We start from the raw sequence: 25,195 nt of genomic DNA, 5'->3' as shown, positions 1-25,195 counted from the left end.
AGTTCACTTTGGTCAGAAAAAGCTTGATATCCCATCCAGACAAGAGATTTCACGCAGTTCTTTTGCTGTGCCCTCTGGCAGAAAGTAGGGAGTTTGGCTGGTTTCTAGCCCTAAGCAGAGAGCTTGAAGATGTTTCATTTAAAAATGTATTACTTCACTTTTCCCCCTCTCTTTTTTGTCTTTGTTCATTATGTTAGTCTAGAAACAGAAATTAATCTCCAAGAGTGTTAGCCATTCAGTGTTTTATAATTGAAGATGGTTTGGATGAAGATGGTTAAAATGTCTCTGGGCTTCTTTATATGTTCCAGTAGAAGCTGGTATACATTAATGGGAGAGCGTCCTTACCCTTTTCTGTGTGAAACATTTGTGCAGTTCTTTCTCTCTCCCTCAATTGTGGCCTCCACAATTTTCTACAAAAAAGATAGTTGAGAAGTTTGTACATTACATAGAGAAAGGTATATCTGCTTCTCCTGTAACGTGTGAAGTAGTTCTGTGTAAATTTGTGGCTAGATCACAGTGTTGTTCCCTTGTGGACCACTATTCGCCTGCAGGACTGATGGCTGACAAAGAAAGTATTTCTGTTGGGTTGGTGCAGAGGGAAGGTGGTTGTCTGGTATAATAAGCGAGCCTAGCTGTCGTGAAGGATCTACCAAGAAAGAACCCTGGATTCAAGGGTTGGTCTGAAGCCTGTTTTTGTTTTCAGTGGAGAAGACTATGCCAAGGAAGCCTACTCGCTTTTCCTGTCTCCTGCCTCCAACAACTGAATTGATGAAGATTAAGAGTAAAAAAAAGGTATGACCTGTTTGTGTGGTTTCTGAAGCACATACAATTGCCAGGAAAAACACAGTCCTTGATTGGATGTAAAGGATAGGTTTATTTCTGGAGCAAGCAAGAGTACACAAACAGCAGCATTGTCAGCACTGAATTTTTCAGTGCAATTACACCACATATAATCCCTTTGCACAGCCCCCCTTGTGGGATCCAATTAACATGGGAAGCTGCACAGGAAAACAGTCCTATGAAGTCCGTGAACCCAAGGACAGAACCCATGCAGGGGGAGATGAGAATAAGTTCCCTAGAGTCAGTCGACCCATCTTAACCATAACAAACTGAATAACATATGCATGCTGATGAAAGAAAACAACATTGAAAGAACATAACGCAGGAACGGTATGTGGAGAGAAAAAGAGGGTAGAGGGTAGAGGCTACATGCATGGAAACAGAAACATCAGAAAATTGTTTCATTCATTGATTTAAAACACTTTCAGACCCCTTTTCTGGAGTGCTCAAATCAGCTTATAAAAGTAAATGATTTAAATCTATATGAGGTAGTGGGATACAAGATGGAGAACCCACCGCTTCCTGGGGAGGTGGTGGGTTCTCCATCTTTGGAAATCTTTAAACAGAGGCTGGAGAGCCATCTGACGGAGAGGCTGATTCTGTGAAGATTCAAGGGTGTGGCAGGTGACAATGGATGAGCAATAGGGTTGTGAGTGTCCTGCGTTGTGCGTGGGGTTGGACTAGATGACCCAGGAGATCCCTTCCAACTCTGTTATTCTATGATTCTAAGTGACATCAGGAAGGGTGTTTTCCACCAGTATAAATCAGACCTGAATTTACATTCTCAGGTTCATTTTTTGCTGCTTTTTTGAGGACAGTTAGAGACTCTCCCCTGTACTGGTTATGCTGTGCTAGTACAGGGTGAAACACAGGATTGGAGGGATGTATGCATCTTGACTGAGAGACACTGCATGACTGCATCCCTTTATTACTGTTTCCTTTGTTTGCCAACGCAGGTGAAAAGAAGCAGGGCAGAGCTTTAGGCTGAATCTGTACATTGGTGTTTCAGCTGCTTGTGTTGTACAGCCTCACAGAATGCTGAGCTAATTTCCTCTTTTGTGGGCGTCTCAGTTGTGCGATATGTTAAACATTTTAGTGCAGGCAGACATGCTGTTTGTCGAAAGAAGGTGGGTTATTCTTGTAACGGAGGTCTTGCATTGGGAATGCTTCCGCCGCCTCTTATGGAGAATTCACATTATGGTGGCTAAAATCTGTGCCTGGAATCTTGTTTGAGAAGCGAAGAGGAACGAGGGATAGTGTCACCCTTGCCCGGATTGTGGTTTCCTGCTAGTGATGGGCAGTAACTGAGAACTGACATTTATTCTGGTGCTTTAGTAAAGTTCATGTTGGTGTTTGTGTTAGATCTCTAGACACACACAACCTTTAGTTAACCCTCTCTTGGGTAGTTGCTGATGACATTATACATTTGTGTTACCTATTTGAGAGCCTTGGAAACCAAGTTCTAGTAAATGTGAAGTTCAGTTAAAATGCATACCAAATGCTTACTCAAGAACTGGCCACCACCCTTTTGCAAACCACAACAATAACCTTGTTGCCTTCCTGTGGTTCTTTCCTGGTACAACAGTCACTTGCTTTTCATAGGACAAATGTAGCTGGAATTTATTATATTTCTATATGATTGGTCCCTCTAACCGTTGCTTAGATTGTTAAGCTTGCTAAATGACAGGCGTCTAGTTCCTCATACGTGGCCGCTCATCTTTGTGTTATCGTAAGGACGTCTTTCACCAGATTTAATTCTGGATGCTTGAAAGGCTGCTTTTTGCTTCTAACTGTTGTATATGGATGTGACAGCTGAAAACAATCAGGCTTTGGTTTCTGTCCTTGCTTCACAGAGAAATATAAATATATTGATTTCAGAGACTGACATATGTTCAGTGATTAGTGACAATACTATACTGTGGTAATAGTATTATAGTTTTCCGTTTTATCATTTTACACAATGTTTCACAGTATTTTGCCATTTGTTGACTTATCCTTCCTATTCTAGTGGCTGTGAAAGAACAGCTAAGAGCCAGGCAGGTGACACCAATACCTTGTGCTTGCCTGTTTCATAGTTTTAAAATGTTTGATTCAGTACTTGGATGTCCTTCTTATATCCTATGTGATGTAATGAGAACTCCTACTTACAAAGAAGGAAACAAATATATTGAATGTTTTTACCTAGCAAGCCAAAAGTGGAATTTGTTTTTAGGGAAGATTCAATGGTGTAGGAAGTTCTGACTAATTTCCTTGTCTAACCTTTTCAGCTCCTGATAAGTGGTTCAGAACAGTTCAACCAAAAAACTAAAAAAGGGATACAGTTTCTGCAGGAGAAAAAACTTTTAACAACCCCCATGGATAATGATGAAGTGGCAAAGTGGCTACGGGAAAATCCTAGACTAGACAAGAAAATGATTGGGGAATTCGTAAGTGATCGGAAAAATGCAGACTTGCTGGACAGTTTTGTGGGGTGAGTAGCAACAGCCAACTCTTAACTTTGATTGGTTTGATGAGGATGACCATCAGAGAGGCATCGTATAGGAAAGCGGATGAACAGAGTTTCTGTAGACACCCTTGCTTTCCTCTAAGGGCTTTGGAGGAGTCTACATGCTTCTCCTACATTTCCCCTAACAACCGCTCTGTGAAATTGGTTGTTCTGAAGAAAGGGAAATATAGAAGTTTGAACAAATCCAGCTCCTGTCTCCAAAGTCACAGTCTGGAAATAGCCTCGTACATCTTCTGTTCCTCAAAAATTTAGGTATCTGAGCCTGTCTGCCACTCCCTGTCTTCTAACTGTTGTCTTTGTATCACTGCCTTTATTTCAGAACTTTCAGCTTCCAAGGCTTGCGACTGGATGAAGCCTTGAGGCTCTACCTGGAAGCCTTTCGGTTGCCAGGAGAAGCTCCAGTAATCCATAGGCTCTTGGAAGTCTTTACAGAACACTGGCGAGTAAGTGCTGAGATTTCTGAGAATCTCTGCGGTCGTCTTTGTCCTCCATTCAGGTAATGTGAAGCAGCTCCTTGCGAGGCTTGACTTTCTTCAGAGGGAGCTGGGCAAGAAGAGAGAAGCAGGTGAGTCAATCAGGACATTTCAAGGGGCCGGCACTTTCTCTGGGAGGCTTCTAGGAAGTTACAGCGGAACAGCAAGCGGCCAACGGCAGTAAACAAATATTCCATTCTGCGAGATTTATAATGGTTCTGACTTGTGCTGCTTTCTCCTTTTCAGAAATCAAATGGGTCCCCATTTGCTAATAGTGATGCCTGTTTTGCCTTGGCCTATGCAGTTATAATGCTGAACACTGACCAGCACAACCATAATGTTCGGAAACAGAATGTACCCATGACACTAGAGGTGAGATATTTTTTTGAATAATGATGTTTTTATTTTCAAGGAGAAATAATCAAACAGAAGGAAAAATGAAAGAAAAAAGAAAATTATATATGACAGTTTAAAAACTGTTGTACATTATGTATTGTACATTATATCATATTGTAAAAAGGTTGATAAACACCTAAATATTCCCTTCTCCTCCTCCTCCTCCTCCTCCTCCTCCTCAGCTTCTTAACATAAATCTCCTCTCATCCAACTCCTAACATTGTTTAACAAAGGTTGGCCGCGAAGTTACCACTATATTAATCCTTTCATTATTATTGCTTATTCCAGTATTTATTTATTATGGGATGGGATTTTTAGTCTGCCCCTATCTGACAACGATCTCAGGGCAGCTAACATCATTAAAATCACATCCAAATTTTTCTAAAAATATATAAAACCAGTTTATAGTTCCTTAAAGTTCCCAAAAAGGTGAAACAAGCTGCTCCATCATGAAACTCCCCTTGAACCTGGGGTCAGGTTCAAATTAAAATTATACTCCCCAGGTGCAGATGGAGGAGGTCAGGCACAGTCAGGGGGGCCCATTTATCGATGTCACCTAGTGCTGACATTGGCCTCCACTGTACACCTGGTGGTGCACTCTGGAAGAGCACTCTGACAGCGCCAAGAAGAGCACTCTGACAGCGCCAAGAAAGCCCCAGATCTCTGTTGGCAGCTCATTCCACCAGGCTGGAGCCAGGACCGAAAAGCACCAGCTCTTGTCAAGGCCAGCTGCACTTTGAGGCCAGGGGCCACTAGCAAGTTGGCATTTGATGAGCAAAGAGTTCTTCTGGGCAGTGGTCCCCAACCTTTTTATCACCGGGGACCACTCAATGCCAGGGACCACTCACCGGGGACCACTCAATGCCGGGGACCACTCAACGCCTTTTACTGAGGCCCGGTGGGGGGGTAGTTTACTCCTCTACTCTCAACCACGGCCCTAACGCTCCCTGATTGCTATGGTAATGTTTAAACATCCCTTCAAAATAAGATACAAACACGCCACAACAATGAAGTGTGTTGTAAAGGGCTGGACAGGATGAAGTAAAGGGCCGGAGGGGGGGGAGAAGGCATCCTTCGGGGCCCACCTCCAATTAGTCGAAGGACCACATGTGGTCCACGGCCCACAGGTTGGGGATCACTCCTTCTGGGGACACAGTCAGAGATCTGGTCCCTTAGATATGCAGGATCTAGACACTGTAAGGCCTTAAAGGTCAAGAACAGCACCTTAGACATGGTCTGGAATTCCAGCGGCAATCAGTGCAGCTGCTGGAGGACTGGTCAAATGTGGACTCTCCATGATACAATACGATAACAGCTATTATGTATAGCCAAAGGCCATTACAAAACATAATTGAAAGCAATGGGGTCCTGGTAAGTGCCTACCTGGGCAGTGTCAGAATCCCCTGATTACTGCCATAATTGAAGGTATCTTAGCCTGCAAGTAGCCCTTTTAGTGTCTGTAACTTAGCCCTGAACTGTCTGCTTGCATTCTGCAATGTAAGAAGAGTTATTATCATTGTAAGTAGTCACACTGGATGGTACAAGGTCAAAGCTGCCCATGTTATCATGCTTGGACGCCTTCCCAGTTGGCACCTGCACACGAATGCCTATTTTGTCTAATTGTGTAAGAACAGAGTTGCGTGGGAAAATTGGGATTAAGAACTGCGTTTTTTGGGTTGGCAAGTTAATTTCGGCTTTGAATCGTCCTGGATAGCATGCCTTTGAAATAAACGCTTACTCTTCTCAAGAAGTTGTTGTTGTCAAGTCTGTCTTCCTGACAGGCAGCCACATTGTGGTCTGGCTGTAGTTTTCAGATCAAGGTTAAGGGAAGGGCCCGCATGGAGTGAGTTACAGTAGTCTAGCCTGGAGGTAGCGGTCGTATGGATCACTGAGGCTAAGTGTTCTGGGGCCAACTAGGGTGCTACTAGCTTCACTTGGCATAGATTGGGGGGGGGGAGAATCAAGCTACCTTTGTGTCCAGTGGCTCCATGGTAAGGAAGACATCATGGTGCATGAGGGAGGCATGATGGTCTGTGCATTCTGCCATGGCTTCCGGACACCTGGCTGTCAAGTTTCCAGATGCGCGCTGGGAGTGGCATGCTGCCAGGTAGAGAGTCTCGAGAATAAAATGGGAAGTCCCGTGATTCATTTCTTCACATCAAACATGACTTCAGTGTCCTAAAATATAATATTAACCACCACTACCCAAGTTCCAGTACAATTTGGATACTGTTAGTGATAAAACACACTGATATGTGGCATTATGATGGTAAAGACTGGTTTGAGAAGGCCATTCAGAATGCATCTCAAAGAAATGTCACAATTTTGGATTTGGTGTTGTTTTCCCTTAATCAGATTCACGGAGCCACTAACTATGTGTGGTACAGAACCCCTCACCCGTCTCTCAGGATCAGAAACCCTGCTGTGGAACAGCCACTTTTCTGCCACTGAGGTGGCCTCTGAAATCCTTGTAACCTTAATGGTGGTTTGTTTCCTTGCTTTTTACAGGAATTCCGAAAGAACCTGAAAGGGGTCAATGGAGGCAAAGACTTTGAGCAGGACATGCTGGAGGACATGTACCACGCCATCAGGTAAGCGTGGGTGGTTGCTGCTGGAGGACATTATCCAAAAGACTTCATTTCCCGTTTTCTCCCAAATTGGTTTGGGACTCTTGCCAGGCTCCACTTGTAACCTCAAGGAATGCATGGGGCGGCAATGCGAACGGTTCTAAAAGCAGACCGACCGTCTTTGTGCTGTCCTCTCTAACAGAAATGAAGAGATCGTGATGCCAGAGGAGCAGACGGGCCTGGTGAAGGAAAACTATGTTTGGAGCGTCTTGCTGCATCGAGGGGCCACTGACGAAGGAATCTTCCTGCACGTGCCGCCTGGCAGCTACGACCACGACCTCTTCGCCATGACGTGGGGGCCGACTGTTGCTGCCCTCTCTTACGTTTTTGACAAAAGCCTAGAGGAAGCAATCCTCCAGAAGGCACTCTCTGGCTTCAGGTAACGTTGAGTTTAGACCAGTCAGCAGGGCTGCTGCCAGCATTCTCCCCTTTCTCTTTCCCTTTCCTTAGGCCTTCCAGATAGGGGTCACTTTCACACAGATTCTGACAACATGTATGTTTTGTGTGTGTCTGCTTTGGAAATCTTTGTGAAATGACATCAGGGAATGTTGCTGGCCACATTTCTTGTTTGGTTGAATGCAGATGAAGCTTTTCATAAAGTAACATGAAGCAAGCTGACTTGGGTGGATGTGCAGAAGACTCAGTGAGTGATTGTTCTTCCATTGCTGTAATTTGTCTTTCAGGAAATGTGCCATGATTGCTGCCCATTATGGCCTGAGTGATGTTTTTGACAATCTTATAATTTCTTTGTGCAAGTTCACAGCCCTGAGCAGTGAGGTGAGTCTGCAAGTAGTGTGAAGTGGCCAGAAAACTAACTCCCATCTATAGGTGAATGCTAGCTGTGTTTGTAGATGCTGCTGAAAAGGGAAGGTTGAACTCAAAAAAAACCAATGTCTGAGCCCTCAGTATAGCCCAAACTCCCCAACCATCCAAAGCATCAAGGCAAACAATAAACATTAAAAAAAAATATGTCCAGAGCAGGAAACTAGTCAGATAAGCATTGGAAACTTTGGATGACAAAGGAGTGAAGGGGTGGCTAAAAGAAGATGGGGAGCTGGCCGATCTTGACTGCCCCACCCTATCACAGGACGATATGTTGCTGCTGGATCAGCCCTGGAACTTGAGGAAAGGGACAAGATTGCCCTCTTAACTTAAACTTCTGAAATAGCACATGAGAGCCAGCTTGGTGTAGTGGTTAGGAGCATCGACTTCTAATCAATCAAGCATATAAGTAATTTTGCTCTGTCCTTGTGGATTGGTGATTGTACATATAAATCTTTTAAAATTTACTCACGACTTTTGCAAAATAATGCTATGAGAAGGTTTTTTTGGCATATAGGAATATGAAACTCAGTTTATCCAGGGTATTGTTCGTTTTGCACTTCATGGCTGTGGCCTGCTCACATTCCATTGGAGATTTCTGCAGGGATCAGGTAGCAGGGGACAATTCCCCTTCTGTATTATTGATGCTGCAAAGTGTCCCGCCTGCTGTGGCTGGTGTTACCCCTTCTCCGGCCAGAACTTAACGGGAGTGGAAAGGTCACCTCATGGGCCCCACATAAAATAATTGCAGTCAAGGCTCTTGACTGAGAGAACAAACAAAAGGATACATTGTCAGGGTTGGAAACAGGGAGAAGTGGATGACTTGGCGACTGTCAGGAAAAGGTTTCTTCTCCTGGCAGAAATCGTCATCATCATTAATTAGATTTATTTCCCACCCTTCACGGCAAGCAATCTTGTGGCAAGTTACATACAGAATTAATTATGGAGAAAATGGTTTGAGAGGGGTGTGGTTTGGACGTGATGAGATAGTAGTAAGACAATCCACTAGAAATAGCAGGCAGTAGGAGATGGCTGTATTGGGTGGAGGCAGAAACCTCCTTGGGTAGTGAGGTGCAATTTCTGGTGGCGCTCGTACTTCATGAGTGTTGGAGCTGATGGGATTACTCAAGGACAAGAGAGAATCTTTGGTCAATCCAACATTCTTCACAGGCTTGGTGAAAAAGGTCACCAAACATACCACTTATAAGGTGCAAAGACTGTGCCTGATTTTTCCTTTCTGCAGAGAGGTTCATAACAGAGTCGGCCTGCTTTGTGTACTTTTTAAGTGATATTAAAGGTAAAAGTAAATGTATCCCCTGTGCAAGCACCAAGTCATGTCTGACCCTTGGGGTGACGCCCTCTGGCATTTTCATGGCAGACTCAATACGGGGTGGTTTGCCAGTGCCTTCCCCAGTCATTACCGTTCACCCCCCAGCAGCAAACTGGTTACTCATTTTACCGACCTCGGAAGGATGGAAGGCTGAGTCAACCTCGAGCCGGCTGCTGGGATGGAACTCCCAGCCTCATGGCCAGAGCTTTCAGACTGCATGTCTGCTGCCTTACCACTCTGCGCCACAAGAGGCTCTCTAAGTGATATTATGAATGTTTTAAATCCTCACCAAGGAAGACTGTATCAACTGGAGGGAGAATGGTAAGGATGAAGGTGCTGTTCAGGATAGAGGACAACCAAGCCTCTTCTTTCTACTTCTACTGATGGAAGGTTCTATGGGCCTTGTGGCTCCAATCTGCCAAATCTAGAGCTTCTAAATTGTTTTGCAGATAAAACATGATATTGTAGATAATCTCTGGAATCTCCAAAGCCTGGGTGACTGTGGCCAGTATCTTGTCTTACAGGCAAAGGGCACAGTCTACACAATATTCTCCAGTTGGTTAACAACTGAACACCAGTCCTCCTAGTAAATACCTGTTTGTTCTCTAACTGGTTCTTGGTTGACCTTACCAAAAATGTCTCCCTGGTTTTCTCCTGCTTTTCTGTTCTCCTGTAGTCCATTGAAAACCTACCTATTGTTTTTGGAAGCAACCCAAAGGCCCACATCGCAGCAAAGACAGTGTTTCACTTGGCTCATCGCCATGGCGATATTCTGAGAGAGGGCTGGAAAAACATCATGGAGGCCTTGCTGCAACTTTTCAGAGCCGAGCTGTTGCCAAAAACCATGGTGGAGGTAAGAAAATTGGTGGCAAGAGCCATGCTGATCAGAACGGGTGCAGAGCACCGGCCACCACAGCTAAGCACAGACCCGTTGCTAGGGGGGGGGGTAGCAGTAGGCGCCGGTTCCTGGGAGATGGCAGGAGAGTCTGGGCTGTTTCAGCACAATCATACGAAGAGTTTGGAGTTTCCTTCCATCAATTCAAACATTCGATGAAAACAAGAATGAACTGAAGTATCTGCAGAAAAGGAAAGGCCTCCCAAACAGGGAAGGTCACTCTGCTGCCAGCAGTTTCCACTGTTACCATTTCAGCTTTCTTTACAAGAGGAAGAATACAAGTCATAGATGAGGGGCTCGAAGGTCAGTGTGCGTTACCTGAAATTAAGGCGGTACGAATAGTGTAGGCTGGGAAAGAATGAAATAAGAAAAAGGGAAAAAATTAAGGGTTGGAATTGTCTTGCCCCAGTTTAAAGTTTGTATATATTAAATATGGAAAAGTAAAGGCTGATGCCTTAATACAAAATACTGGCTAGTAAACGCCATTGTCTTCCCCATAACCACCTATGGGTGCAAAAGCTGGACCCTAAAGAAAGAAGACAGGAAGAAAACAGATGCTTTCGAATTATCGTGTTGTAGACGAAGGCTGCGAATCCCACGGACAGCCAAAGTTCCCAACAAGACAGTTTTAGAGAGGAGCAAACTAACTATGTCATTAGAAGGGAGGATATTACGGCTAAAGCTCCCTTACTTTGGACACATCATGTGATCAAACTCACTGGAGAAATCATTCATCCTTGGCATGGTCAGCGGCAAAAGGAAACGTGGTCACCAAAGGATCCGCTGGCTCGACACGATCAAAGACGACACAGGAATGACCATGAACCAACTAAAAGAAGCGGTCATTGACAGAGACGTGTGGCGGAAACTTTCCTATGGAATCGCCGAGGGACGGACACGACTGAACGGATGGCATCATCATCATCATCATCAGTCAGTAGCAAGCCAGCTGGGAGAAACTATAATCCAGTATTATCTGCCTTTCTTCCTCACAGAGCTCAAGGCAGCTTACAATGTAAATGATACATTAAATCATAAGGACTAACATTTAAAATCAAAATTTAGTCCTGCCAGTAAACTTAATGAAAGGTGCCCCCTGAAGATCAAAAGTGTCTCTCTGGGAAGATGGTTCCCTAATTGAGAGGCTGCCACAGTAAAGGCTCTTTCTCAGGCACTTACTGAATAAGCCTCTTGGGTTGCTGGAGGGCCTCTCTCTGGCCTATTATGCACGGAGGGGAAGGGCCAGATTGGAGGTGGGATGGCGGCAGCTAAAATAATGCATGCTGCACGTATAACGTATGCGGCCGAAAAACCTGCGTTAGCGAAATGCAGAAGACAGTGGAGCGACCAGGGCGCAACCAGAAGCGGCTCCGGAGTGGCCGCGCGCATCATCGGGGAGTTCTGTGGTGCACAGGGCTTCTGGGTGTGCTTGCTCTCTCTCCCCTTCCGTGCCCTTCGGTTCCGCCAGCAGGGCTTGCGCCTGTGCGTGTCGTGGTCGCCCTGCTTGGCGGCCCAGCCTCAGTTAGCACCGTGCTCGCCTCCCTTCCTGTTTGCCCCGCATCAGCCAGCGGCTGCTCTGGGTTTTGCCGCCGTTGCGTTCCGTCCGTGCGTTTGCGGTTTGCTTCGCTTCTTCCTCCTCCGCGTTTTCCATGCGGCCGTGCATAATAGGCCTCCGTGATCTTGTGCTGGAGGAGTAGACAGTCCTTCAGATACCCTGGCCCCAAGCCAAACCAACACCTTGAATTAGGCTCAGAACCTAATGGGCAGCCAGCGGAATTGCTGCCATATTGGGGCCACCTGCTCCTGAACTAGCTGCAGCTTCTGAACACACCACAAGAGTAGCCTCAAGAACAGCACATTGCAACAGTCCCGCTTAGATGTCACTAAGGCTAGATCTGACAGGCCAGGGAGGACGTGCCGGCCGAAACTGGGTCCCCATAGCCAGCCAGTTTCATAAGGTGACTTCTGGGTCTGTTAATCTAAATTGGACCACAGCTGGCATTTTGGGTGGAAGAAGGGAATGATGAGCCCAGAAACCCTGCTGGTCTGAAGTAGCACAATCAAACCAGAGTCCAGTCAGGCACCTCTAAGACCATCATCCAAGGCGTGAGCTTTCGAGGGCAAGCACCCTTCGTCAGACTAGGAAGAGTGAAGAGGGCTTGCGTTCAAAAGCTCCTGCCTTGAAGAAATCTTGGTTGGTCTTCAAGGTGCCTGACTGGACTCTGTCTAGAAACCCTGGTAAGTGATACAGTTATAACCGTTTGTATTGTATTGGTATTTTTGTATGTATTTTATGTATTCTGTAGAGTTTTTAAGATTTTTCTCTCACCCACCACAAGCTGGCTGGATCTGAGAGTGACGGTATAAAAATGCAAAAATAAATAGATAGTAGATAATAAAACATTGGTTTGATTCACAGGTTGAAGATTTTGTGGATCCCAATGGCAAGATCTCTCTGCAGCGTGAGGAGACCCCTTCTAACCGGTGGGTAGCCCAGCAGGCAAATGTCCTCTCGTGTTGCTGAGTTCTGTTTCGTCATTCACTGACACATAATGTTCTTTTTTTTAGTGGTGAGTCCACGGTGTTAAGTTTTGTTAGCTGGCTGACACTCAGTGGCACAGAACAATCTGGCATGAGAGGGCCATCTACGGAGAGCCAGGAGGCAAAAAGAATGGCTCTAGAGTGCATAAAGGTAATGAATGGCCAGGAAGCGAGGAAAGCCATGTACTTTTCAGTGAGTAGAACAAATTTAGAGTCCAGTGGCACGTTTAAGACCAACAACGTTTTATTCAAGATTTGAGCTTTTGTGTGCATGCACCCTTCCTCAGATACAGTGTCATAGAATGGGATTAATTAGTTCATACAGGCAAAACATAAGAGTAAATTTAGATACAGCATAATAAAAATAGGTAACAAATTCCAGAGATAAATAGGAAAAAACAGCTATTTGGATTTGTTTGTATTCACTTGAGATTGAATTGCATGGGAAACATTTTGTGTACAATACTGATGTCCACATTAAGAGAATAATGAGCAAATATATAATCAATTGCTGACAGCAGTTATCAGAGACCTTGCCCTTATACCCCCTTCCTGTCCTCACAAGCATGGAAGCATCTTAGGGTATCATCTTCTGTGAAGGAGCGCATTTAGCTGTCTCCTGTGTTCACAGACCAGGGAAAAACATATCAATATACCATTCGACACTGCATTGCACCATGCTATAGTTACATGACAATCTACTTGTTCAAATCAGTCATTCCAAATAAGAGATAAATTAAAATACAGAGGACATTAGGCTTTTCTGAGGGATTGTTAAGAATGCGGATTCACATATGTAGTGAGTTAAGAAACCAATGTCCCTGTTGAGTCCTGGGATCCCATTTGTTCTGAGTGTTATAATAAGTTGCATTTCAGTGATTTCTGTTCTTGACGTCCCTTTGTAATAAAACGGTCACCTACTTTAAGGGCATAAGATTAAACCTGTGGGGGAACACTTCAGCCTTCCAGGACATTCAATAAGTAACCTCAAAATAGCCCGACAGTTTTTGAACTCCATGGGTGAGCAAATGAAATGGAAGATGAACCCAGCTTTCCAGACTTTGACTTTTTAGGTTCTCTCCATGGAAGAAGAGAACATGTCAATTGCACCTGAATGGAGGAGATCCCCAAAGAAGCGTATGCTTTCCCGACCCACAGTGGGCATAATGTCTACAGTAGCTACACTTGCACTTCAGTGTGCTGTGGGGAACCTTGGATGCTCACGCTTTCTGTGGCAGGGAAATCATTCTGTCCTTGATGTATCATGTAGTCAGCCTTCACAGTTTTTGGCAACAAGTCTTGTCTATCTGATACAGCCACACCTGTTGCTCATCCTGAAAAGAGGGGATGCCATTTTTAAAAAGAGCACCTGTAAATGAAAAATTAATGCCTGATGGTTCTAGTCCAACCAGCTCTCTGTTGCAAACTTTACTACTTACATCAGCAATAGAATCCCCCCACCCCTTGTGCAGATCACCCTCTGCCATTGGCGATGGTGCCTTCCAAAAGGGGAAGGTCAGTTGCTGGGTTTTAGATTCCCCCCCCCAAAAAAAATTCATAATGAATAACTATTTGAGTCCAATCAGAATCTCAGTTGATCCATGACAGAACTCTTAAGAGGCCTTCCTGACTTGGAAGTTGCAACCCTTTAGCACTAAACTGGCCTCCTGTGGAATCTTGATGGGAAATGAATCCAAGAAAACGAGAACTGTTCTGTTGAGCTCCGTTTTGGTACCCCCTACCTCTTTGAGGGCTCTTCCCGAATTCCAAGGCTCGTCCTTTGTTGGTGGAAAGAGGGAAATGCTGGGGTTCAAGTCTGACCTAGAAGCAGATTCCCCAGATCAGTACAGCATGGAAACCCCCTGCGGGAAAATGCTCTCCGGGCCTTCTCAAAGATCCTTTCCTTTTCTGGTGCTTCTGTGTTGAAGGATAGGGTCCCCAGCACAGAATGTGCCCTGCCTGCCTTCTGATTTTTATCCTTCTTCGTTTTTTCTCTTCTAGCAATGTGACCCAGAGAAGCTGATCACTGAAAGCAAGTTTCTGCAACTGGAGTCCCTCCAGGAACTAATGAAGGTGTGTGAGAGAGAGAGAGAGACAGTCTTAAAAGCATTCTCTGCCCTGGTGAGCTGTCTGGTATGGTGGCTGCTGGGTGACATGAACAAGGATTCCTGCCCTGTGAGCACTTGGGAAACACCGTGCGTTGTGCTGTGCTGCGCTGGAATGAAGCTGGCACAGAACGGTTGGCCAGGGGCAGCTCTGGATATGATGAAGAAGCTGCCTAAACTCCCACTAGGAATCCTTAATCCCTTTCCCTGGTGTAACGGAGGATCCAAATACCTAGAGAGAAACCTCACCCTTGCCAGAACACCTTATAACAGGGGTCCCCAAAATGTGGCCTGTGGGCACCGCAGCACCCTCACATACTTTCCTGGGTGGCTGCCAAGTGTGTCTTGAAAGTGGGTGTAACTAGGTGGGGCTTTTGCCCAGCAAGGATTCTAATTGGCTATTGGAGATTTGATTGGCTCTCCTGGCTTTTAAAAACATTGTTTTGACATCAGCTGCCACCGTAGCACAAGAGTTTTGTGCTGCCCTAGCCTGGCACACGCAGGGTTAGTGCAAGGGCAAGCATGGTTACAAAGTCCAGCAAGTTCAAAGCGCGTACCAGAGAGTAGTCAAAAGTCCAGTCCGGGACTTATCAGGAATTGCTAGTGGATGAAGTCCAAAGGAGAACCGAAAGAGTTGTCGTTTATCTTTACCAAGGTCAAGCCGGGAATCTGTGGAGCATTCAATCAAAGCGTAGTCTAGTTGGGTAAAGCAGGGTCAAGCCGGGAATCAGTCAAGCTGAGCTTCGCCGAAGCATCGGGGAGCAGGAAACCAGTCAAGGCAACAGGTGGACATGTGCACAAGGTTGCAGCCACACTGGGAAGCACCTTGGCTGTGCTTAAAAACAAGCTGAGCTGTCACACCAAGTGGGTGCACCTGGCACTCAGCCTTCCTCCGATGAATGAGCCCCACCGGAGGCCAATCTAGCCTGTTGCTGTAGTCTAAGCCGAGCACTTTGCCTGCTTGTTGCCAACGTGGTCCTCCTGCATTCCCTCCTGCGCTCTGGAGATGAGTCTGGGCTGTTCAGGGGTGTTGCTGCAGGCTGAGGTAATGCTGGTGCAGAGGGCATGGTGCTTGTCTGGCTGGGACCCGGTTGTGGCTCCCTATTGGGACTTGCCTCTCTAAGCAGCACCCTGCTGCTTTGCTCCAGATCCTCCACTTCTTCCTCCGAGGGAGCTGGCAGAATGAGCTCAGGCAGTGGTGCAGAGGCACCCTCTGGAGACGGGGCCATGACAGGTCTTCAGTGTGGGACTGAAAAGAAGCTGTGGACCTCCTAGGGCAGCCGGCTGTGGCTGTGCCCACCATGCTGTGTCAGGCTGAAAAAGGTTGGGATCCTGCCTTACAAGAATCCTCCTCTGCAAGGAATAGAGTCATTCCAAGCTGAGGCTGAGCATAGCGTGAAAAACCTAAAGCACAGAATGTGCTTGGAATTAAGAGTGTGGGTTTTTTAAAAAACAAAAACACAGGCATGTTATAGAATGGGGATTTAAAAAAAATGTAGGCATCTACACTAGCAGAAAACTGATTCGGGATACAGACAAGTCTCCATGCAATTCATTTCTCAAATGGAGTCAGGCACATTTCTGGGCCAAGGCAAAGAGGCAGGGAATTCATCCCAGCTGCAGCAAAGGATGCTGACTGAAGAAAAGTTACAGGTGTTAAAACCCACAGTGAAAACAAGACAGCAATGTATGTATGTGGAATCAGGTGTCGCATATCACTTCTGACTGATGGTCACCCCATAAGTTAATGACCTCCAAAATGCCCTCCTTTGACCAGCTTGGAGGGTTGTGTGTCTGAGGGCTCCTGGCTTCCAGCAGTCTTCTTTCATTTTGGGTTGTCATTGTATCATTCAAGGTATGAGATGATCAGAAGTGGTTTGCTAGCACAGCCTTCTGGGTAGTACTAGGCAGGGCTAGCTGAAGGGGCTCTAACGTCGCTCCCTTTCCCACGACTGCTTGCCAAAGATTCTTCCACTCCCATCACTATTGGAACCGTCCGTTCTGTTCTGCTGATGTGGCCATTGATTCCTGAAGAGGATGGAGGCCTCCTAGTCTGGTGTCTCAGCTGTGACAAGTTCTGCCTTGAGTGACCTTGTGGGAATTTTGCCTTTTAGCAGAGTCTGAACTCCTTATGACAAAATTTGAGTTCAGTGGCACCTTTAAGACCAACAAGGATGTATTCAAGGTGTAAGCTTTTTGTACATGCACACGTCCTCAGACAATGGAACAAGGATCACAAGATTATTGTTTCAGTTTATTTATTCAAGAGTACAGATACAAGGAGAAAATAAATTAGCAAATTAGTAAACAGCATCACAACACCCAAAATATGCAGTATGATGATAATTCCTTGCTAGAAAAGCCAATCAGTCCCCTTGTCCTTCACAGAAGCGTGGGGATATGTCCATGCTTGGGTGGAGATCCTGCATTAAGCAGGGGGTTGGACTAGATGGCCTGTATGACCCCTTCCAACTCTATGATTCTGTGAGATGGATGGGGCTGGCAATGTCTCTTTTAATTGCTCCTTTTCACAGCTGGCGAAGTGTCTGCCATTAATCACTAACCTTACCAGTATTATTCCCCCCATGATTTTGTGGATGACAATTGAACCCAAAGGATTGGTTTGCTTTTCTAGGAAGGAATTATCATACTTCATATTTGTGAAGATCTTTAGTTACTCAGAAAAGCAAACCTTTGACTTGATGCAAAAGATTTCATGTATTCTGAGCAAGAAAGCACTTTTTGTCAAAATTGAGGCAAAGACAAAGAAGCAAAGCATATCCCCCCCCCCCCGAGAACCCATGTGATGCAGGAAAACAACAAAATGGTACAGGTAACATCATTAACAACAATAACATTAACATGTTGTTGTTGTTAGGTGTGAAGTCGTGTCTGACCCATCAAGACCCCATGGCCAATGATCCTCCAGGCCTTCCTGTCCTCTACCATTCCCCGGAGTCCATTTATGCTCACACCGACTGCTTGAGTGACTCCATCCAGCCACCTCATTCTGCTGACTTCCTCCCTTTCCCCATTTTCTTCTGGAGTAATTACACTTCTGCATTGATTCCTGTGCAGAGCTACTTGGCTTCTGCTTGGCCGGTACACCAGAGCTGCTTCAACATCATGGCTCTTCATCTGCAGCGGGTTCTCCCGCACTTCTTTCTGGGACTCCAGATGCCCCACGCTGGCAGGAGGGAGGAGCCTTTGGGGGGGTAACACCCAGGGGTGGCTTCCAGACCAACAGCCGTTCACGGAGCAACAGTTTTCATGAGCCAGATGCCGGTGCGGAAAGAGCCCTCTGCTAACTCACAAGTGCTCTCAGCCGTGGCCGTTCGCCTCCATGCGTCTGGCGGAGGGAGCTCTGTCTCTAGGGTTGCCGGCCTCCAGGAGGGGGCTGCAGAACTGGCATTTTAACTGGTCTTCAGGTGGCAGAGATCAGTTCCCTTGGAGTTTGCTGCCCGGGGCTCATGGGAATTGTACTCCATGGACATCTGGAGGACCACAGGTTGGCTACCCCTGACATGGGTCACATGGAACCAGAGGCTTCAGATGCCTCTATACCTACTCCTGGAGCGTGGGCAATAAGAAGGAAGAGCTTGAGCTTCTCTCTGTGATTTAATAGGCGCTACAGAGACTTGGTGGAATGATTCCCATGGTTGGAATACAGTAGTGCGTGGATTGTTGTTGTTAGATGCGAAGTCGTGTCCAACCCATTGCGACCCCATGGACAATGATCCTCCAGGCCTTCCTGTCCTCTACCATCCATTTAAGTTTGCACCTACTGCTTCAGTGGCTCCATCCAGCCACCTCATTCTCTGTTGTCCCCTTCTTCTTTCGCCCTCGATCGCTCCCAGCATTAGGCTCTTCTCCAGGGAGTCCTTCCTTCTCATGAGGTGGCCAAAGTATTTGAGTTTTATCTTCAGGATCTGGCCTTCTAAGGAGCAGTCAGGGCTGATCTCCTCTAGGACTGACCGGTTTGTTCTCCTTGCAGTCCAAGGGACTCGCAGGAGTCTTCTCCAGCACCAGAGTTCAAAAGCCTCAATTCTTTGACGCTCGGCCCTCCTTATGGTCCAACTTTCGCAGCCATACATTGCAACTGGGAATACCATAGCCTTGACTAAACGCACTTTTGTTGGCAGAGTGATGTCTCTGCTTTTTAGGATGCTGTCTAGATTTGCCATAGCTTTCCTCCCCAGGAGCAAGCGTCTTTTAATTTCTTTGCTGCAGTCCCCATCTGCAGTGATCTTGGAGCCCAGGAAAATAAAATCTGTCACTATCTCCATTTCTTCCCCATCTATTTGCCAAGAATTGAGAGGGCCGGGTGCCATGATCTTTGTTTTCTTGATGTTGAGTTTCAAGCCAACTTTTGCACTCTCCTGCTTCACCTGCATCAACAGGCTCTTTAGTTCCTCTTCACTTTCTGCCGTTAGAGTGGTATCATCTGCATATCTGAGGTTGTTGATATTTCTCCCTGCAATCTTGACCCCAATTTGTGACTCCTCTAATCCCACCTTTTTCAGGATGTGCTCCGCATACAAGTTAAATAGGCAAGGTGACAGTATACAGCCTTGCCGAACTCCTTTCTCAATTTTGAACCAATCAGTGATTCCATGCTCGGTTCTCACTGTTGCTTCTTGACCTGCATATAGGTTTCTCCAGAGACAAATAAGATGCTCTGGTATTCCCATCTCTTTAAGAACTTGCCACAATTTGTTGTGCTCCACACAATCAAAGGGTTTAGCATAGTCAATGAAGCAGAAGTAGATGTTCTTCTGGAACTCCCTAGCTTTCTCCATGATCCAGCGTATGTTGGCAATTTGAACTCTAGTTCCTCTGCCTCTTCGAAATCCTGCCTGTACTTCTGGAAGTTCTTGGTCCACATATTGCTGGAGCCTAGCTTGTAGGATTTTGAGCATAACTTTGCTAGCATGAGAAATGAGTGCAATCGTGCGCTAGTTTGAACATTCTTTGGCACTGAGAGCACGTGGAGAATGCTACTGGGAGTGTTGCTGCTGACCAGGTGAGGCTATTCTGGTGACTGGGTGAGGTGATTGCTGGGTGATTGCTGGGAGGATTAAAAAGATCAGATTCTTGCCAGAGGCGCGAGCCGAAGGGCGAGAGACAAAGGGCTCTTGGCCTGCGGCTCTTAGCCTGGGGTTCTTGGCCAAGCAATTAGAATCAGTAGATTATATTTCCCTAGTAGTTGCACTGCCTAGAAGTTACAAAGTTACAATGGACCTCCAGGACACTCATCCCATCATCTGCAGTGAGTGTGACATGATTGCCTTCCTCCCAGAAGACAAGATGGACTACATCTGCCCCAAGTGTAAGCTGGTAAGACTTTTGGAGGAAAAAATTAGGGAATTAGAAGACAGCATTATTACTCTGACCCAAATTAAGAAAGGGGAGGAGTTCATAGACCGGAGCTGTGCAACTCGGAATAAAGAGGATACAACCAGTCCTGAAGAGGATAAGGGGATTGACTTCACTACGGAGCCTCTGCAGACAGTTCGGAAAAAGACTCAAAGGTGTAGAGCGAGACAGTTCTTGGGGCCTTTGGAGCTCCAGAATAGATTTCAGGCCCTTGCAAATGAGGTGCAAAGGTCAACAAGGGAAGAGGTCCCAAAACAAAGTCTTAAGACAAAGTGAAGAGGCCACGGGAATAGAAGGAAATGGAGTTGAGAAGAAAAAAGAGAGAGTACTGCTAAGAGAAATGGATCGCCATGTGGCTGGGCCCGACCACCTAACCCGAGAGGTGTCTGGCTTGCCAGGGGCAAAAATTAAAGACCTCTCAGAACGGCTGCCCAAACTCCTCAAATCTACAGATCACTACCCAATTGTGATGGTCCATGTGGGAACAAATGACATGTCCCTGAATACCATCGCTCCTATTAAAAAAGACTATCAAGATCTGGGGAGGAAGCTCAAGCAAATAGGGGCACAAGTGGTATTCTCTTCAATCTTGCCTGTCAAGGGAAGAGGAATGCATCGGGAGAGGAAGATAATGGAAGTGAATCAGTGGCTGCGTAGTTGGTGCTGGCAAGAGAGATTTGGTTTCTGGGACCATGGGATAGGCTTTCTTGAGGAAGGCCTACTAGCACTTGATGGACTGCACTTATCGAAGCTGGGGAAGAATGTGTTTGGCAGGAAACTGGGGAGATTCATCAGGAGAGGTTTAAACTGAAGCCACAAGGGGAAGGAGACAACATAGGGAGTGTAAGGAAGGAGACCGATCGGGGGCAGCCCAACCGGCAAGGCCAGCTCATAGGGAACCAAAAGTAAAAGGATTCTGATGCCTTTATACTAACGCCTGAAGCATGGGCAATAAGAAGGAAGAGCTGGAACTTCTCAGGCTGATGGAAAGGTATGATCTAGTAGGCATCACAGAAACTTGGTGGAATGATTCTCATGACTGGAATGTAATAGTGGATGGATATGAACTGTTCAGAAAAAACAGAATAGATCGAAGAGGTGGAGGAGTGGCACGGTATGTGAGGAAAGGGCTTACCTGTCAGGAAATAATAGTGAAGGAGAGCATATCTACAGTGGGAAGCATCTGGGTGAAAATAATCAAGGGGAAAACAAACAGTGTGGTGGTTGGTGTCTGCTACCGACCGCCTGACCAACGAGAGGATGTGGATGCTGCACTTTGTGAGCAGCTTGAGAAAATATCCAAGCGGCAGGACCTTGTCATCATGGGTGACAAGGTGTGCTGGTAAACAAGCTCTGCGAAGCGTCCTCAGTCATGCAACTTTCTAACCTGCCTGGCTGACAATTTCATTTATCAAATGGTAGATGAACCCACAAGAGGTTCAGCCATACTGGACTTAATACTGACCAACAGGCAAGAGTTGGTGGATGAGGTGAAGGAGGTGGGGACCCTAGGGGGAAGTGACCATGTCCTCATAGAATTCCTTTTGAGATGGGGAGCCAAGGAAGTTTGTAGCCAGACGCAGATGTTGGATTTTCGTAGGGCAAACTTTAATAAACTCGTAGACATGATGAGTGTCATACCATGGACGAGAATGCTGGAAGGGAAGGGAGCATGTGAAGGGTAGGCGCTACTCAAACAAAAGCTATTGCATGCTCAATCAATGACTATCCTAGAAAGACGAAAACACTGCAGGAGCTCTAAGAAGCCTATTTGGATGAACAGAGAACTTCAAGAGGAACTAAGAAAGAAAAGGAAAATGTTCAGGAAATGGAGGGAAGGACAGAGCTCTAAAGAAGAGTACCTACAGGTTACTAGACACTGTAGATCAATCGTCAAAAAGGCCAAAGCTGAGAGTGAGCTAAGATTGGCCATGGAAGCCCATTGCAACAAGAAAAGATTTTTCAGTTATGTGAGGAGCAAACGTAAAGTAAAGGAGGTAATAGGCCCACTGTTGGGTGCGGATGGACAAACTCTAACGAAAGATGCAGAGAAAGCAGAAAGGCTTAGTGCCTATTTTACATCTGTTTTTTCCCACAGGTCAAAGAGTTTAGGGACATCTAGAGATGGCAGTAGCCAAAGGATAGTGTCTGGGTGGCAGGTTATCATGGATAGAGAGGTTGTCGGGAGGCATTTAGCTGTAGTGGATGAGTTCAAATCCCCTGGGCCAGATGAAATGCACCCGAGAGTGTTCAAAGAACGTTCCAGAGAACTTGCACAGCCCTTGTCCATCATCTTCGGGACCTCTTTAAGGACTGGAGATGTCCCGGAGGACTGGAAGAGAGCAAATGTTATTCCGATCTTCAAAAAAGGGAGGAAGGATGACCCAGGAAACTACAGACCAGTGAGTCTGACCTCTGTTGTGGGGAAGATAATGGAGCAGATATTAAAGGGAGCGATCTGCAAACATCTGGAGGACAATTTGGTGATCCAAGGAAGTCAGCATGGATTTGTCTCCAACAGGTGAGGGAGGTGAGTAGTGGGGTACCTCAGGGCTCGGTGCTCGGCCCGGTACTTTTTAACGTATTTATTAATGATCTAGACTAGATGAGGGGGTGGAGGGACTACTCATCAAGTTTGCAGATGACACCAAATTGGGAGGACTGGCAAATACTCCCGAAGATAGAGACAGAGTTTAACGAGATCTGAACACAATAGAAAAATGGGCAAATGAGAACAAGATGCAATTTAATAAAGATAAGTGTAAAGTTCTGCATCTGGGTCAGAAAAATGAAAAGCATGCCTACTGGATGGGGGATACGCTTCTAGGTAACTCTGTGTGTGAACGAGACCTTGGGGTACTTGTTGATTGTAAACTAAACATGAGCAGGCAGTGTGATGCAGCGATAAAAAAGGTGAATGCCATTTTGGGCTGTATCAACAGGGGCATCACATCAAAATCACAAGATGTCATAGTCCCATTGTATACCGTCCTGGTCAGACCACACCTGGTGTACTGTGTGCAGTTCTGGAGGCCTCACTTCAAGAAGGACGTAGATAAAATTGAAAGGGTACAGAGGAGAGCGACGAGGATGATCTGGGGCCAAGGGACCAAGCCCTTTGAAGATAGGTTGAGGGACTTGGGAATGTTCAGCCTGGAGAAAAGGAGGTTGAGAGGGGACATGATAGCCCTCTAAGTTAGCGAGCCCCAACCTGTGGGCTGCGGTCCACATATGGTCCGTCGACTAACTGGAGGTGGGCCACGAAGGACGCCTTCTCCCCCCCCCCCCCGGCCCTTTACTTCATCCATGATCCGGCAGGCGCACATGGTACAGAGAAACAAGCAGAGAAACAAGCTCAGGGTTCCCATTGATTTGTCATTGTCATGAGTTAAAATATCCATGTAAATAAAATGTTACTTATGTTCATTGTTGTGGCGTGTCTGTATCTTATTTTGAAGGGATGTTTAAACACTACCATAGCGACCAGAGTCAGAGAGCGTTAGGGTGGTGGGCCTCAGTAAAATTGTCAAGCGTCGAGTGGTCCCCGGTGATAAAAAGGTTGGGGACCACTGCTCTAAGTATTTGAAAGGTTGTCACTTGGAGGAGGGCAGGATGCTGTTTCAGTTGGCTGCAGAGGAGAGGACACGCAGTAATGGGTTTAAACTTCAAGTACAACGATATAGGCTAGATATCAGGAAAAAGTTTTTCACAGTCAGAGTAGTTCAGCAGTGGAATAGGCTGCCTAAGGAGGTGGTGAGCTGCCCCTCACTGGCAGTCTTCCAGCAAAGGTTGGATACACACTTTTCTTGGATGCTTTAGGATGCTTAGGGCTGATCCTGCATTGAGCAGGGGGTTGGACTAGATGGCCTGTATGGCCCCTTCCAACTCTATGATTCTATGATTTCCCTTCTTTGGGATTGGAATGTAAACTGACCTTTCCAATCCTGTGGCCATTGTTGAGTTTTCCAAATTTGCTGGCATTTTGAGTGTAGCACTTTTACTGCATCGTCTTTTAAGATTAACAAAATAACAATAACAACAATGACATTAAAGGAAGGTGGAACTGCAAAGAGCCTTAGCTCAACCCGAACTGAGACCCGGGGGTTGGGGGATTCGTAACAGTCATGGTAGGAGGGAGGGACTTGGGCGGCCGATTGGGAGTGATGGATTAGGTCGACCTCAGCCTAATGCAGGGCAGAGGCATATTTAGGATGTTGTGATGCTGTTTACTCCTTATATCTGTACTGTGATGAATCCTGTTCCATTGTCTGAGGAAGTATGCTTACACATGAAAGCTAAGTGCCTTGAAGAATTGTTTGTCTGTCTTAAAGGTGCCATTGGACTCGAATTTTGTTGTGCTACTTCAGACCAACATGGCTACCTATTTGAATCTATACTCCTTATGGTATTGCTCTCTGCATTGCTACACACACAAACCCTCTCACTATGTTGTTTGTCCCAGAGGGGGAACTGGGGCATACAAGTGGGATAACATAAAATAGCCTAAAATGAAGATAAAATAGCCCTGAGGCTCGGAGCACATCATAAAACATCTTTTAAAAGAACAGGTGCCTGGTGAGCCTCAACCCATCAGGCATTCCACAACCAATGAAAATGCCGTATCTCTGGTGTTTCACTGTTACATGAGGTAGAGTTTTTGAGTTGAGTGATCCAAGTTTAACGGTCCTCCTAGTCTAGACCTGGTCCATTGCAGTAGCTAGTCTATGGCATCTACGCAGGTACATATTAGAAAAGATTTCCAAAGCTTTCTCGTAAACTAGGAGCTTCCCTCCTCCTCCTGCCAAAACGATGCTATTCCCTCGGTTCTCTTTGGCGTGTTTGTGCAAATAGATTAATTAGTATGCAAGGTGGTGGGCATGGTTATGCTCATTATAATATGTGTAGCCCTTTACTACTACAGGTATTTAATCAGTGGATATTCCTGCAATTTCATTGAAAGGTGTGACAGTGTTGCATCTACATATGCTCACTCAGACAGACTGTCACCATTTCATGATCTGCTGCTGCTGCAGACAAAGGAACTGACCTACACAGACTTGGTGTGGGGGAATTTCCTTTCCATATCTCTGAATATTCTCTGTCTCCTTCAGGCTCTGATCTCTGTGACTCCTGATGAAGAAACATATGATGAAGAAGATGCTGCCTTCTGCTTGGAGATGCTTCTGAGGATTGTTCTGGAGAACAGGTGAGCCTCACAGATGGCCCTCATTGGCACTCTTCTGTGTCTGCCCTGGGAATGCCGAGACCCTGGTCCATTATCCAA

General features: G+C 46.0%; 1 protein-coding gene across 6 annotated transcripts in view; it reads left to right on the top strand.

Annotated features, from left to right (window-relative positions):
• The window catches only part of GBF1 (golgi brefeldin A resistant guanine nucleotide exchange factor 1), a 151,747-nt gene that overhangs the window by 98,964 nt on the left and 27,588 nt on the right, over positions 1-25,195 (top strand). For all 6 annotated transcript variants that reach the window (XM_077351130.1, XM_077351126.1, XM_077351124.1 and 3 more), the window contains exons 17-28: positions 704-792; positions 3,108-3,310; positions 3,666-3,789; positions 4,066-4,191; positions 6,724-6,806; positions 6,985-7,221; positions 7,526-7,619; positions 9,671-9,847; positions 12,309-12,373; positions 12,458-12,581; positions 14,432-14,503; positions 25,023-25,117. In XM_077351130.1, coding sequence (XP_077207245.1) covers positions 704-792; positions 3,108-3,310; positions 3,666-3,789; positions 4,066-4,191; positions 6,724-6,806; positions 6,985-7,221; positions 7,526-7,619; positions 9,671-9,847; positions 12,309-12,373; positions 12,458-12,581; positions 14,432-14,503; positions 25,023-25,117 — 1,489 coding nt within the window. The remainder of the gene's footprint in view (positions 1-703; positions 793-3,107; positions 3,311-3,665; positions 3,790-4,065; positions 4,192-6,723; positions 6,807-6,984; positions 7,222-7,525; positions 7,620-9,670; positions 9,848-12,308; positions 12,374-12,457; positions 12,582-14,431; positions 14,504-25,022; positions 25,118-25,195) is intronic.

The sequence above is a fragment of the Paroedura picta genome, chromosome 8 (genome assembly GCF_049243985.1).
Source record: "Paroedura picta isolate Pp20150507F chromosome 8, Ppicta_v3.0, whole genome shotgun sequence".
Taxonomy (NCBI): domain Eukaryota; kingdom Metazoa; phylum Chordata; class Lepidosauria; order Squamata; family Gekkonidae; genus Paroedura; species Paroedura picta.
The sequence above is the reverse complement of the archived record's forward strand: the minus strand, read 5'-3'. Positions and strand labels throughout refer to the sequence as shown.